General features: G+C 43.7%; 1 protein-coding gene across 2 annotated transcripts in view; it reads right to left on the reverse strand.

The window, feature by feature from the left end:
* The window catches only part of pcsk5b (proprotein convertase subtilisin/kexin type 5b), a 75751-nt gene that overhangs the window by 5989 nt on the left and 54462 nt on the right, over positions 1-15300 (reverse strand). For both annotated transcript variants that reach the window (XM_030416250.1, XM_030416251.1), the window contains exons 21-32: positions 11367-11466; positions 11018-11154; positions 9313-9510; positions 7719-7787; positions 3309-3369; positions 3080-3225; positions 2532-2738; positions 2192-2275; positions 1841-2027; positions 1530-1744; positions 651-893; positions 302-535 (exon numbers count right to left, since the gene is read on the reverse strand). In XM_030416250.1, the coding sequence (XP_030272110.1) occupies positions 302-535; positions 651-893; positions 1530-1744; positions 1841-2027; positions 2192-2275; positions 2532-2738; positions 3080-3225; positions 3309-3369; positions 7719-7787; positions 9313-9510; positions 11018-11154; positions 11367-11466 (1881 nt within the window). The remainder of the gene's footprint in view (positions 1-301; positions 536-650; positions 894-1529; positions 1745-1840; positions 2028-2191; positions 2276-2531; positions 2739-3079; positions 3226-3308; positions 3370-7718; positions 7788-9312; positions 9511-11017; positions 11155-11366; positions 11467-15300) is intronic.

The following is a 15300-nucleotide window of genomic DNA, read 5'->3' on the forward strand; positions in this document are numbered from 1 at the left end:
TCGATAACTAATCAGGAACGACTCATGAAGAAAGTTTTTCAGCAAGTAGATTCACAGATAATATGAACTCATTATTATCTAATGATTCATTAGTGTAGTATCTCCCAGTCTGCTCTCTGGTAACTCATCATTATCTACTATATAGCCCTCGAATCACAGTTACTCAGTTAACCAACTGTCAAGTTGTTCCTGATTTATTCCTTACTCGCACATTTTTGTGTACGTTGGTAATGTGGAACATTCACTACAGATTTATCAAAAATATTTCCTGAATTTCTGATTTATTATTTCAGTAACATACTCAGGAGGAAGTAAGGCTCATTGCAGCTAAGGCACTGGTCTTTGTCTGGCCCAAAACAGCGGTGGCAGATTTTGTGACACTGTTGGCACTCCCCATTCTTGTCCTTGTATGAGCGCAGAGAGCATTCACTGTAAAACACACAGTGTCCACTGGCGTCCAGAAGCCTGTCGGTACCGCAGCTGCTGCAGGATGACGGCTCGTGGCCCGAGCAGGTCAGGCATGACTTGTCACAGTCTGCAGAAATCAAGACAAATCAACACAATCAACTAATACAGCCTGTGATGAGGATGTAGAACCTTTTTGTTTTGTTGTATTTTGCATGATCAAAAGCAACTTCCACCTTCCCTACCTCTGCATTCATTGGTAGTCTTATCATAGTAAGTGTCAGAGGGACACTCAGGCAGACACTCTCCATTGTAACGGACAGCTTTGGGGTTGCTACACACATGGCAGTCGTCGAAGTCCGGGCCGTCACACGAGGCACAATCAGCATGGCAGCGCACGCACTCCCGTTGCTGCTCGCTGGCAAAGTAGCCGTCGGGACAATCGTCCAAACACTTATCCTCGTGAAGGAAGTAATACTGGTCACACTCTGTGAGATGCAAGAAAGGAACAGCTGTTTACAGTGCTCAAAGAAAACCCTGAAATCTTGGCCGGAGAATAAGTTATTAATAAACTGTATAAAATTTAATGGTAAATGTTAAACAGACTTAGCATTTGTGTTCCAATTTTGCCCTAAATGCCAATTTCTTTCCTCATGCACCCCAATCACATGACTACTTGTGGTTTCGGAAAAGAAAGCATGGATTCATACACTGAATATACAACTAAACTACTGCTGACATAGTCATAGAAAACATGAACATTTCCTTGTGAAGGTACTGAAACTACTCTGACCCTGACAAATGTTGATTTTACCTTCCCCCAACTCCTCTTCTTCTGTCTGATGTCTCAAGTTTTCCTCTCTTGTCATCTGATTTTCACCCAGTCTTTATTTCCTTTACCCTTCCAACTCTTACATTCGGCCATCCCCGCTGAACCATTTGCAGTCTAGTGAGAGAAGAAGGAGCTTTCTGTATTTCCTGTCTTTCCCCTGTCTTCATCACTTCTTCCTCCTCTTCTTTACTGCTTATTCAACAGTTACCTTTCACAACAAGACCTGTCTTTAATCGTCCTCTCCACATCTCCAAATTTCTCAACTTCTCACTCCTCCACTCAGCATACTTACTCTTACACAAGCCTCCTTGATTGCAATCTTTACAGTGAGCTGGACAGTGAAGACATTCTGTCTCTGTGGCGTAGTAGCCCTGCAGACAGTGAGACCGGCAGGAGTGGTCCAGCAGCAGATAGTCTGTCTCACAGCTCATGCAATAAGAGGAATTTCCCTTGCAGGATGTGCACTCTGGGGCACATGGCTGGCATGCACCACCTTTAGGAAACCCTCTAGGACAGAGGCAGAGAGAGAAAAGAATGAAGCATCACTGACATGTTGTGATGATGCATGTTCATGTGTAAGTCGAGAAATGAGAAAACAGGAACCTCTGACAATCCACCACACACACTCCGTTGTGCAGGTAAAGCCCGTTTCGACAGCGCTGGCACGGCTGGGCATCCAGACACATGACACATCCCTCGGAACATTCTTCACACTGATTGGACATCTTGTTGGCAAAGGTACCAGGTGGACAGCGAGGCATGCAGGTCTGTTGAGCGGTCAGAAAACGACCTGGTGACGGACAGAAAAATCAATGAAAGGATGAAAGAATGAATGAAGGACACGAAGGCTGTCAGTGGTCAACAACCTATTTGAATTTGAAGTGGTGTCCATATCATCCTTTGTCTCACACTGCCTGCCAGAAGAAAAACATCTAATTTGCAGCAAATGTTTACCTGAGATGCAGCTGGTGCAGTCCTCCTTTTCTGCGCCGGAGCAAGTCTTACAAGACGAGTGACACAGCTCGCAATCGCCCTGGTCTGATGGTAAACAGAGGAAATCAATGGAAGACAAGAATGATGTAGAAAAGAGGAAGAAATGAGAATGTCATAAAATGTCATACTAGCTAAAGGAATCCCAGATGGGATGAAAATAGACTAAAAGATGTGTAATTGAGTGCCAAATCGAGTTGATTCAAAGGAAATTACATTCATTTAAATCCACCCAAAACAAAAGATCAGAGATGTCGCATTTTGACAGCCTTTAGTACTGAGGTCAAATTAACATGTGCCGTACTGTTTCTGAAGTGCTTCTCAGAGCAGAGATCGAGCTGCCTGCCCTCTAAACACTCCCCGTTCTTCAGCGTGAATCCGTCCTCGCAGGAGTCACAGTCTTCAAACCGCGGCCCTCCGCAGGTACGACAGGCGCGGTGACAAGGCTCACAGTCCTGGCTCTCCTTATCCACGAAGAATCCTTCCTTACAGTGGTCCACACATACTCCGTCTGGACACACAAACACATCTCATTACTTCCTCTGTGTATCTTTAATGGTGTTATTCTTTCGATTGAAACCTTTTTATCATATCTGACTTTTTTGTACTTTTGATCATGGAGGTCAACAGATGTGTGCAATGTATCTGCCAAATTACATTATTTTATATCATAATCAGATGCAGATCACAGTTTCTCTGGAAAGATTCTGAAAAAACAGTGACACTGAAACTATTATTCCTGGTGTCAGCTCCTCGGGGTGCAGCGCCAAACCCTGTCTAATCCTCGTCACAGACGTTTATCAGCTGATATTCACATCATGCCAATAAAATCATAAATGGATCAGTTGTTACCAAAGACGTAGAATCCCTCTTCACAGAAGTAGCACTGGGACGGGTCACAGATCACACAGTTCTTGTCTTCACATGGAGCGCACACCATGGTGTCGTCCACACTGTAGGTCCGATCTGGACAGGAGTGATAACAGTCTGAACCTAACCTGACAGACAGATCCACAGAATCAATGCAAGAGCAGGTGAATGTGGAGGTTTCACGCCATAAAACTAAATCTAAGAAACATACTTGTAGTAAGCGTCTTCACACTTGAGGCAAACGGTTTCCTGCGTCTGATCTCCTGAATCCTCTGTGGTGAAGAGCAGAAATGACAACAAATTAACAACCGATCGGGCATTTTGCTAAACGGGGAACTTGGTGAACTGGCTCTGCAGGCAAATTCAAGTGGTTGAAGCTTCTGTACAAATCACATTAAATATGATGCAGTAGTTTCACACGTTGTGCAGGTGTGAGGCAGCAAATTTCAGGCATAGTTATGATATTTTTCTGATTGTTTTCATGACTCTCGGTACGACTTTTGAGGATGGAGGCCTAGCAGTAGCCTACTGTTTTCATGGCTTTGTTTGTTAGTTTAGCTCATGTTGCTTCTCTTAGTTTAGGGAGGGAAGTTCTGAGTCCAACTGGCACTGAGCGGCTGACCAAGACTTGCTCTCGGTCATGGTGTCCTCTTTATTTTGTTTCAGGTCACAAGATAGAGTCAACTTTTTGTTTTGCTTTTCATGCTGAACAATCTAAAGGCATAGCCGTGGTGGTAGGTGTAAGTGGTTGGCTGGTCACGCAATTAAAAAGTGGTAAAAATCCCATCTAGTCTTTTGTGCACACAGAGGCAGCACTGTGATTTCTCTGAGCAGTTTCCTTTAACGCCAGCAGGGGGCACTCTGACAACACACAATACGTGTGCTCAGTTCACTGAGGATTGGCCCTCTGAGATCAATCACCAGCTGAGTGTAATCAATGTAGAACGAGCGAGCAAATCTAACTCTTCAAACAAAATGAAAAAGTCAAAGAGTCTCTGAAGGCATTTAGTTCATGTCTGTTAGTTTCTCTAATCTCCAGGAAGTCAGATGCTGCTGCCGCTCTGCTGCGTTGTGTATAGCAGGTGTCGTGAGGGTGTCTCTGTTCGCCTCGCACTGCAGGTGTACTTCTGCTGAACAACACAACAACAAGCATAATAAGAGTGACAGGTTGTGTTTTGCTATTGGAGACAGGGGGACCGATGCAGGGGATATTAATAAGTAATTCAGGTGTGTGTGTGTGTGTGTGTGTGTGTGTGTGTGAGTGGGAGAGAGTGTTTTTGTACGTTCACCAGCTGAGAAAGTTCATTTTGCTTCCAAACTAATTAATTCCTGCTGTCAATCAAAACCATCCGACTGGTAACTGAGGAAGAGCGTCGCTGTCATCCCTTAGTCCAATGATGTCACGGTATCTCCCAGGACAGAGGGAGCGAGGAGCGGGATAGGAGTGTGAGAAAGAAAGGATCAGACAGGAAGCAGAAAGATAGAGAGAGAGAGTAAAGGAGAGTTACTGGGGGGGGAGAGAGAGAGAGAAAGAGATGGAAATAACTACTTGAAAAAGCACCTTCTGCAGACTTTCCCTTGGGACATTCATCCTCTCCAGAAAAGTCTCCAGCGACCCCCACACCCCATTCCTCTACTGCTTCCTCACCCACAACTTAACACTGCACTGGTTTGCACTTCAATGCGGTTCGACAAGCCACTACCTGTGAAAGTAATTACTCATACAGAGGGAGTCTGGGAGAAAGGAAATGTGGGAGGGACGGAGGAGCCGGAAATCATGCCTTCGGGCTGTGTCTATGTGAGGAGAGAAAATAGCGCCCGCATAAATATTAACCGTGCAAGCCAGGGGATGGGGGATTTCAACAGAATTTAAACTGGCATACACATCCTGAAGTATGCACTTGTGGAATGCGCAAGCTCTCGTACACACATATTGAAGTTGACACATCACAAAAGCTTTTACAGACATATGAAAAACATGCATATGAACACAATCACACATCAAAGTGATTAGAAAAGTGAAAAGTGTGGATGAATGAACTCAGTTTTTTTCTAGCAGCTCAAATCATCACTCCAGTGGGAGAAACTGTTTATCAAGACGTGCTTTAGGAGAGGATCTCCTGATAGAAAAAAGAAAAGAAAAGAGAGAACCGACGTGAGAATATAATAAAGCAGAGCCTTCGTGAGAAAGTCAGCTTTTTTCCCCCCAAACACGGCAAGGTGCTGCGCAGCTTCACTACAGCTTAACACTGGAGGTGAGATGAGTTTCAGCGTGCTAACAGCGTCTGAGCAGCAGGAGAGGTGGAACGGTGCATTCGCTGCGTAAACCGTGAACAATGACGATTAAAAAAGGTGTTAAGCGGCCTCATCAGTGAAATGAAAAATCCTGTTGAGGATGAAGAAAAGAGGCACAGATCACACGGGGAAGAGGGCTGCTGATGTTCAGAGAGAAAGTAAAGCAACACGGACCGATTAGAGATGCGTCAGGGACAGGAGGGACAAAATAATGATGATTTTTTTTTTTCATCCAAGGTAAAATACATCTTCTGGTGATTTAGCCTGAGAGAGCTCTTATCGTTGAGCTACACAGGACATGTGCCTCACTGCCATTTTTCCTTAACACAAAGCCAAGACATGACTAATCCAATTATAATATAATTTCCAGCCCTTATTCCTCGATTAAGGAGGAGTATAGTACGCTGAGAGGGATTAATGGGACTAAAACTGATGATGAGAGTTAAAAAGAAGCACTGGAGTAATGTGATGGAGGGAGATAGGACTGAGTTAAGGGCTGCTGCATCTTATCACACACTGTCAGGCTGCTGAGCTCATTGATGAATACTCACATAACAGCAAAACTCACACACACACACACACACACACACACAGCTCATTTACAAACTTTAATCTTTAGTGTGAAATTCAAGCAAAATTAAACTTAACCTCGAGTGCGAACACCTGCACCTGTAGATTACAGAACTATTCATCTGAACATAAACTGTGAATGCTACACTGTGATATAATTTTTTATGGTATGCAATATCAGCAATGCTGCGCTGCACATAATGTAAGATATATATATATTTTTTTTTTGTACATGTTTTTATAGAGGGTTTTCCTCTTTTTTGCTTCTTGGTAATTGTTGCCTACTTGTCTCTGCAAATACAGTGATTAAACTGCCTTGAATTGTAATAGCATTCATTTCTTTTTGGAACCAGTAACCAGCCTACAAAACATAATCATACCATTTTTGGGGCGAACGTTTCCTTTTAACACATAATACTGCATGGCTTGATTCTTACCATTGTCTTATTCTAATTCTAATATTCAAAAACGACACCCAAATTCTTACCCCAAAGAGTTCCTACCTCACTGACATAAGCATGGAAATACGCACACATATTGGATACCAGTCTCAGACACCACGCGCGCTGGTTAATCTTCACTTCAGTGTGCAGCATCGCGTCACAGGGCCAATCATCGCCCATCTCTAATCTTACTGACTGACTTGTTTAGCTTGCAGAATTGTGATTACTAAGAGCAGGTGGGTGGCAGCGAGGTTGCGGTGGGGGTGAGAGCGAAGGGATAGATAGTCCACCCAGAATGCATAATGACATAATAACAGCCCGTCCCTCCACCTCAGACTAGTTCAGCACAACAACAACTTTCTATGGCATGTTGGTAACCATCCCTGGGTGAAGGAGGTGCTCGTGTTTTTACGCGGCTTGCACTGACAGGGTGAGGCGGAAGAGAACATGGAATGAGATTTATGGAGGACTCACACCGCGTGGTTCACTCTTTATGTCTTGAGAGCAAAATAACAACATTTTCATTGAAAACACTGGGTTGATTTTTGATATTTACAAACTGTGGAGGGAATCAGCAGTAAAAAGGACAAATTGCATTTTCTGGGTTGATTTTTGATATTTACAAACTGTGGAGGGAATCAGCAGTAAAAAGGACAAATTGCATTTTCCCAGGGTTAAAAAAAAACAATTTTCTAACCATTTGTTGGATAGATAATGTCCACCTCTGACATAAATTAGATTTCAGGAAGTTTTCACGTGGACTAATGTTTGAAAATAATCAACATCAGTCATGCACAAAGTGAAAAATATCAGTTATTCTGCACCTACATGAGTCCAAATGCTCATTTGGCATCCTCTAATGGGGTAAAGTGCCTGACAATTAAGGAACACTGCAGTTAAATGCAGTTGAGTAAATGAATGAGGCTTATTGGGAAAAAAAAAAAGTTTGTCAGTAGCTCATTTTAAGTTAATTTGATGATGTAAATGCACTAGTAGAAAGCCTACAACATGGATGAACAATCAGTGGCACCAACAGTGAACTGACCTTTATTAGGAATTGTGTTTTTCTCACAAGCATTCCCAACAATTTACCGTATCACACCTCTGAGTAATGAAATGAGAGAAGTCTTCGAAGCAATAAAACGTGAGCACTTTGCCTGCAAGACATTTCTAGTGCGGCATCGAGCTAGAATATGTAGCTGCTGCTGAAGCTGGTACACTCGGTTTTATTCCCGCAGTTTAATCAAGCAGATGGTGAATGAGGTAGGAAGAGAGAGAAATGAAGAGTCAAGTAAAAGATGCAGTCTACTTACTGCGTTTACATTGCTTGCAGCCCTCGTCACAGGGGAGACAGTCCTCACTCTCTGCATCTGCAACCTCACCTGAGACGGTGGATTTAAAAAAGAGAGAGAGAGAGACAGAGACATAAGAACATGGTGATGAAATGCCACAAAGATGAAAAACGACTCAAGCAAAGTAACTTTAAAATTCAACAAAGTCGCGAGTTATAGTCAAAAATGTATTTTGTGAAGCTGCTTTGGACCACCAAATTCTCATCAGTCATCCTTGAGTTCAAGTGGACGTTTGTGCCAGGCGTAATGAGATTTCACATTCATGAGAATTGAACAGATGGATTCACAACCCAAAAACATGTTGCCTGCATTAAAAACCTGCCAAATTACTGACAAGCTCGTCAGACAGGCACGACTGATAAATCCCACCACCGTCCGTCCACAGCAGCTAAAGTTTTGCCTGCTCCAAAGTTCAAGCTGTCTGTGGAGCCTGTCGAGACCTGCCTGTGTCATATGATAAGAATTTGGTCTCATCCTCCCACTCGTACGCTTTATATCCTCACGTACAGACTCTCAACATTAGTCTTCACCTCTGTCTTACAGTCAGTGTAGTAGAGTTGTAGCTGCCCACCTCAACCTGTCCTTCTTATCTTAAATTTAAAAAAAAAACATCTCGCTCAAAATATTTCAGCTGCTTCTCAATCCTCCTGTCTGGCTGGCATTCACACTCGAGCTCTCACGATAAAGATGAGGCGCGTTGTGTTGATCTTTGACAGTCTCTCCGAGGATTAAGGTAAACTCAGCAAATGTTGAACAGATTGAGAACAGAAAGTCGACGCAAGAACACGTCAGCATCGGTCAGACCTCGATGACGAGCAACGTTAAGACAAAAATTATTGACTTGATTTGTCTTGCGGGGCATTTTTCTTAAAGATTTCCTCTGTTTCATTCAGCATGTCACTGAAGCAACAGAATTCATGTAATACCAGTACACAAGGAGTGTGATTGTATGTATTCAGCATTCATCTTTTGTTGAAAAGAATTTCATGGCCCTGTGTTTTTCTTTTTCTGATAGCGTTCACATTCCCCACAGAGTGCCGACAGAAAACGAGCTGAATAACTTCTTTATTAATCTCTCGTATCTTCGGGAGCTTGAAATTCCTCCTCTTGACTGTTCTTTGTTTACACATAACACTGAAATCTTAATACTATTAGTATCACAGAGTAGTAGTTCAAAGAAGTCAGTCCAAAGAATAGTTTTCCTATTCCTCGGTCAGTCTTTGCACGTGGCTCTGAGCCCTGTGTTGGCATATTTTCTTTTGGCATATTTTGTATATGAATTTTAATACAGGCTTTAAAATGAGGTCACTGTGCTACATGTGCGCTCCCTGAGGTGACGTTCGCCAAAAAACTCAGCCCGGCTCTGTGACAGTGGTGCTGAGCAACACTGGCAGCTGCTTCAAAATCCTTCACTCACTCTTCATTTATTCAACAACGGTCAAACGTAGAGGAGATATTTCTTGCCAACACAACACTGAGCATTCCTGCTTTTTAAAGTGACCCCAGGAAATGAGCATGCACTCAAGTGTCATGAGGCTCGACCAGCTTCTCTCACCTGTACTGCACTCCAACAGCACGCACTGGCCGTTTCTCAGCCTGTGTTTCGGGCTGCAGCGGAGGCAGTGATCTGCCGTGCAGATGATGCAGTCGTCAGGGCAGGGCTCACACCGCCTCCTCGCAGAGTGGAAGAACCCCTCCGGACAGGCATCCCGACACTGACTCTGATAGAGGTACCTGGCATCCCCAAACTTATCTATGGAGCAAGAGAAGAAAAGGAAATGTGTTCATGAATTGGGACAAGAACTTTGATAAGTGAGATGGAACGATTCTGATCACAGAACAGGTATGCAGACACACTAGGACAGGGATTCATATGTACACAGAAAAGGCTGCGTGCATGTGTGTGTGTGTGTGTGCGTGTCCCTTCTGCAGTTCCTTCTCTTTTTTTTAACTCTATAGAGACAGCAGGGGCGTAAAACTCCACATTACAATCAAAGGTTAGTGTCAAGAATCGTCTGCTCAGTATGTGCTAGCATGCAATTCTGAGTGTGCGTGTGTGTGTGTGTGTGTGTGTGTGTGTGTGTGTGTGTGTGGTTGTGTGACTGGCCAAGAGAAGAGAGGTTGTTTTGAGAGAGGAAAGACATGGGGAGAGACAGATGGAGGGTCTCTTCATGTTATTATTGTTATGTCTCATTGAGTTTCAGACAGACCTGCAATTAAATGGAACCACATTTGCAAACACAGTCTGACAAACTTGCCGGCTAATTGAGTGTGTGTGCGTGTGTGTGTCTTTGTGTGCGCACACACGCGAGGTGAGAGAGAGAGAGAGAGAGCGTGTGTGTGTGTGTGTGTGTGCGTGTGCGTGCGTGTGTGTGTGTGTGTGTGAAGGGCAAATCTGGTGTTAATCTTCTCCTTGGCTGTCTGCTATCTTAGAGTGCGTGTGTGTGTCTAGGTGGGTGTGTGTGTAACAGAATCTCCCCAGTGTAAATACACTCACTCTGACAGCCATAATACTGTCTGTGACACTGTGATAAACACAGTTATTACTACCACTACCTCTTCACGATGATATTGCTTCAGCTGTGAGCCTCTAATGAAGTCCGGGTTTTATCATAACGATTGTTTTTACACTGATGAAAAAAGTTTTTTTTTTTAATGGACTTTGGTTCGGCTGCACCGGATGCGAAGATCATAAAATCGACCAGAAGGTGAGATCTTTAAAGGAAGCAAAGAAACCCTGACACAGCTTTCTCTTTAGAGGATCTAAAAATCGGAGAGCTGTGCGGTGACCTCTTCACGAGGATCCAGCGAACAAATGACTGATTCCCCCCTTTTAACACATCCATCAGAGGGGCCCTGGCTGAATTACTGCTTTTAATTAGATTCATTTACTTTTAGAGGATTGATGGGTGGAGTCTGGCACAAATGAGCCTTGGCTTGATCCATGCGATGTTACGAAAAAGCACGATTTCGCTTACACTCCAGTCACAGCCAGATAGATGGAGGTTTTACGTCTGCACCACTGCACGTCTGCAAAAAGCCACCTGTGTCACTCTGAGGCTGGGAGCGTGCCAGTTTCATGAGGCAGAAAACTGCTGAAGTTGAAGTTGTTCAGACATCTGAGACTGTTCTGCTCTACCCTGTCTGTTAGGACAGCTCTGACTTACAAATACACAGATTCTTCGAGCTGAACGTTGATTTAATTATCGAATTAGGCGAGAAGAAGTCATCAGAGTGGTTCTTAACCCAGGTGAGTGTACCTCTGTCACAGCTGGTGCAGTTGTCAGGTCCCTCGTCGGTACACTCCTGGCAGGTGTGGTGACAGAGATGGCACTGCCTCCCCATCGCGTAACGCCCCTTCTGACAGCGGATTTCGCAGCGTCCGTCATCAAAGAACCTGCAGGAGAGGATGTGGTTCACAATGATCATGCAAAATCAGTTGCACTTTTTTAAGGACGAGATACAAGACTGAAAAAGTTCTTGTTGGAATCAGCTTTTAGTTCCTCGTTTTTAACAACGTGTGGGTTTTGTTGGATTGTGGTACACCAAATGTTCCACGTCATCAGTGTTACTTTGCGCGGTTTGAATGCGGACGTCTGCGTTTCTTACCGTGTTGCAGGGCAGCTGGTGCAGTCCTCTCTCTCCGGACCCGTGCACTGCTGACAGGTCACATCACACAGGTGGCACTTTCTGTGACCCATGTACTCTCCTGCAGACGGAGAACAACAGTAAAACAACGTGTCTTTTCCCCTGAAAAACTAATTTCAAAATAACACTTTGCTTCCTCCAATGCCTTCCGTTTTTTTTTTTTATTTGTTTATCAGCTTCGTTATGTCTTTGCTCACTTCTTTCTTTCTTTCTTTCTTTCTTTCTTCTTTACTTGAGTGACTTGAGTTGTCGCTGTGATGTGTCCTAGTTGCACCAATTATCAACAGCCAGTTGTTTTTGTTTTCACTTCGTTGAAGGTCCAGCTCATTATCCTCAAGCTTCTGACACCTCCCGCACAAGAACAGCTTCTCTGTTTGTTGTCGTCTTCTCTTTGTCCCGTTTTTATATCATGTGCAAATACTCTTCGTAGGTTTCGAGACAAAACACTGCACCGTTTGAAAATGTCACTCCCTTGCTAATTCTCTGTGAGTGTTTTTACAATAAATAAAGACTGGATTCAGATGGTTTTGCCCGCTTAGGAGCGTGAAGACAAGGTGAAGATTCAAAAACAGCTTAAGACTTTTTAAACAAAGACAGATTTTTACAGATTTAAATTGATATGAAGTTACACAACCACTTCTCTACAGGTAACAGAAACATGCAGTTGATCTACTTTAAAAGGTAAACTGATACGCTGTGGTAGAAACAATACGTTTAGGGTAAGAACATATATATTTCTGTAGAGACATGGTTAACCAGTGCTGGCCTTTAACCTACTCTGCAAAGCGTGTGAGGAGGTTCAGACTATCAGATCATAAGTATTTTGACCATCTCAGTTTCTTGATGTGCTGCATTTCCGTTGTTTGGACTAGACAGCGGAGAAGAGTCGTAAATGTTGTGCGGGGTAAGTTATTAGATATGAATACATCATTTGAAGACAGCAGAGACTAATGACAATGTTTTTTTTCTGACCTTTAAGTGCAATTTCATTCATTATACAGCAGGTGTAATGCGTTTGTAGCACTGCTGCCACACAGCAGAAGGCTCCTGCAAGAGTTTAAAGCATTTGGAGTGTTTTCTTTATGTTCATGTTGACTGTATTTGTGCGGTGCACTCTGCCTCTCAGGGCCACTGGTGCTTTTCTAAGAGCTTGAATAGGACAGACTGAGAGGATGGTTGGAAAAAATAACGTATTTTTGAGTGTCAGACTCCATGAGCAATACTTTTAATAACCTGCTACTGACCAGGTAATGGCAACATCAGCAAGGGCTTTGGCTCAGCTACATGACGCACAAGTGTGCTCACTCATTAGAGCAGAGGCGCAACAGTCTGCCTAGTACCAACTTATCGTTGGGTTTTTTGCGAAGGGGATAAAATGTCTGTTGCTACAGCCTCGTGGGCTCATCCTCCACTGTTGAAAATGCTGAAAATGTGCGTAGGATTTGGGAAGTCGGAAAGTTTTTGTTAAAGGACGGGCGCAGGCTGGAAATTGGTCCTTAAGTGCCAGAAATCTCAACACCTGGCGAAGCAATTGTTGAGTCACGGGCGATGATCAAAAGCATTATCTCACTCCAGGTCCATATGATTGTCATTCGGCAATATGCAGCACTAGGAATCGTACTTGCTGCGCTTGTAACATTACATACAACTCATATTTTCCGAATTATGTTTTCTTCCACCATGTGATCGAGTGTTAGGTACACACTGGCCACATTCGGCAAGGACACGCATACAGTAAGCTATTGTATCCAAAGTTGCGAAAGGATTTAGAGAGAAGTTCCAAAAACCCATCAACCTTCAGCTTTATACTTGGCAACACTGAAAAGAGCCGTAACAAAAGAGGCATAAACATTGTCTCCTATCCCACCTTTGTATTAGACAAAGGTGACACACACTGGCTCAGGCATAAGGATGGATCAGTGTGTGTGTGTGTGTGTGTGTGTGTGTGTGTGTGTGTGTGTGTAAGTATGTGTGTCTGTGAGCATCCTTCAAGGCAGCGGCGAGGTTGTCTGTGCTCTCTGGCTTTCTGTGAAAAGCTCAATTGTTCCTTTCAAAACAAAAGAGCTTCTTTGTGTACAAACACAACAGGCGGTGGCTTCCCATTCAGTAGAGCTCTGCTGAAACCATTCAAACAGCCCCCGAATAAACGCCGTCACTCTCCCTAAACCACACACACACACACACGCACGCACACAACACACATACAAATTGTCTCCCTGTCTTTCTGTTTGTCTCCCCCTCACTCACGCACACAAACAAACGGGGAGCCAAGTTCTCAAGGGACGGAGAGCCGCACAACTCTGCTCAGCAAAAGCAGACACTTTGGACTCCCACTGCCAGGCAGGAGAAGAATGGAGCGGAGAAGAAAGAGAGCCTGTCACTCAGGGGAGTAAAACTTTTCCTCTGTTATGGACTCGGCTGACCTTGTGAGGACAATGACAGTCTACTCTGTTAGGAGCGAGAGCCCTGTTGGCTGATATCACACTGACATCCAACACACCTGGCCCTGAATCCAAATTCCCCGGCCCTTCCACCTCCTGATACCTCCACATACTTGGACCAAGAGAGTAGAAAAACAACTTATATTGGCTTCACCCCGCAGGTGGTCAAGAGAATATCAACAGCACTGTTTATCTAATTGTGTGCATATATTACCACAGAGATGCTCTGCCTCCTTCCTGACCCGAGTTGGGTTATACATTATTAATCCACGCAGGGAAATCTGTCCATGTGACTAGTTGGACAATTCCTTGTCCAAGGTCAGTGTCAGGATTATTAACTAATATGCATGTCATCCGTAATGGGAAGCTCCTAAAGACAAAAAAAAAAAAGAATATGCTGACAACCACCATGAATTATAACAGGATAAACACCAGCCAATGGAAAAATTGGAAGGATAATGTTAATTATGGCCAGAATCCAGCAGGGGATAGCACTCAGGTCATGACATGAGGTGCATTCAGCAGAAATCTGTGGTGAGGACCGAAATCAGTAATTATGTTTAAGATGCTTACTTTTATCTTATTTCTTTAAATAAATAAGCCCATAATGACTGTTTGGTTTCTATAGTCTTCCCAGAAGGATTCCCAGAAGGTCGTGCATCATTCAGTTATGAGAAGAAATAGATCTGAATCATACTGCATCATGTCGCTCCATCGTGCAGTTTGTGAATCAATGCGAGTTCTGTTCACAGTTGTCAATGAGTCTCAACACCTGTGAATGCAAGAGAATTAAAGGACCACTGTGTGGGATTTAATGGCCTCTAGTGGTGAGAATGCAAATGGAAACCAACCGAATACCCCAACTGTAGAAACATGATGGTGCAACATGGCGAAACGGTGGACGAGGAACCAGTGGATTCTCCTTAAAGGAGAACTTCGGTCGATTTAAACATGCAGCTTCATTGCTCAAGCTACCCTTGACTTGCCAGTACCGAAGACGCGAAAACATTTGGTCCAGCCATTACAGAGCTCCGTGAACGGAGACTTAGCATTGAACGCTAACAGCATGGGGTCAGAACTTTACACTGTGTTTTAAGCGTCTTAACATGCTCCACATCTCACACCAAAAGTTATGCAACATCAGCAGACACCTTACAACACAGCACTGTAGCGTTTATGACTCACAATGAATAAAAAAGTAGTTAAAACAGTGTGTTTGTGCAAGCAGCTACTTACCCGTTTGTTGACATCCGTGTCTCCCGATAGCTAGACCAAACTAGCATATCCATCGAGTGTGCACTTAACAGGCTTAACAGGCTATTGTAAGGCTCATGGCTCGTGACAGGCTGTAACATGGACATGTACATTATGAACAGAAACACGAAAATGCTGGAATACGTTTCCGTCTCCGCCAGTGAGGGAGTAAGTGCACGCTCGACGGATTGACTAGTTTG

Source organism: Sparus aurata, chromosome 5 (assembly GCF_900880675.1).
Source record: "Sparus aurata chromosome 5, fSpaAur1.1, whole genome shotgun sequence".
Classification (NCBI taxonomy): Eukaryota; Metazoa; Chordata; class Actinopteri; order Spariformes; family Sparidae; genus Sparus; species Sparus aurata.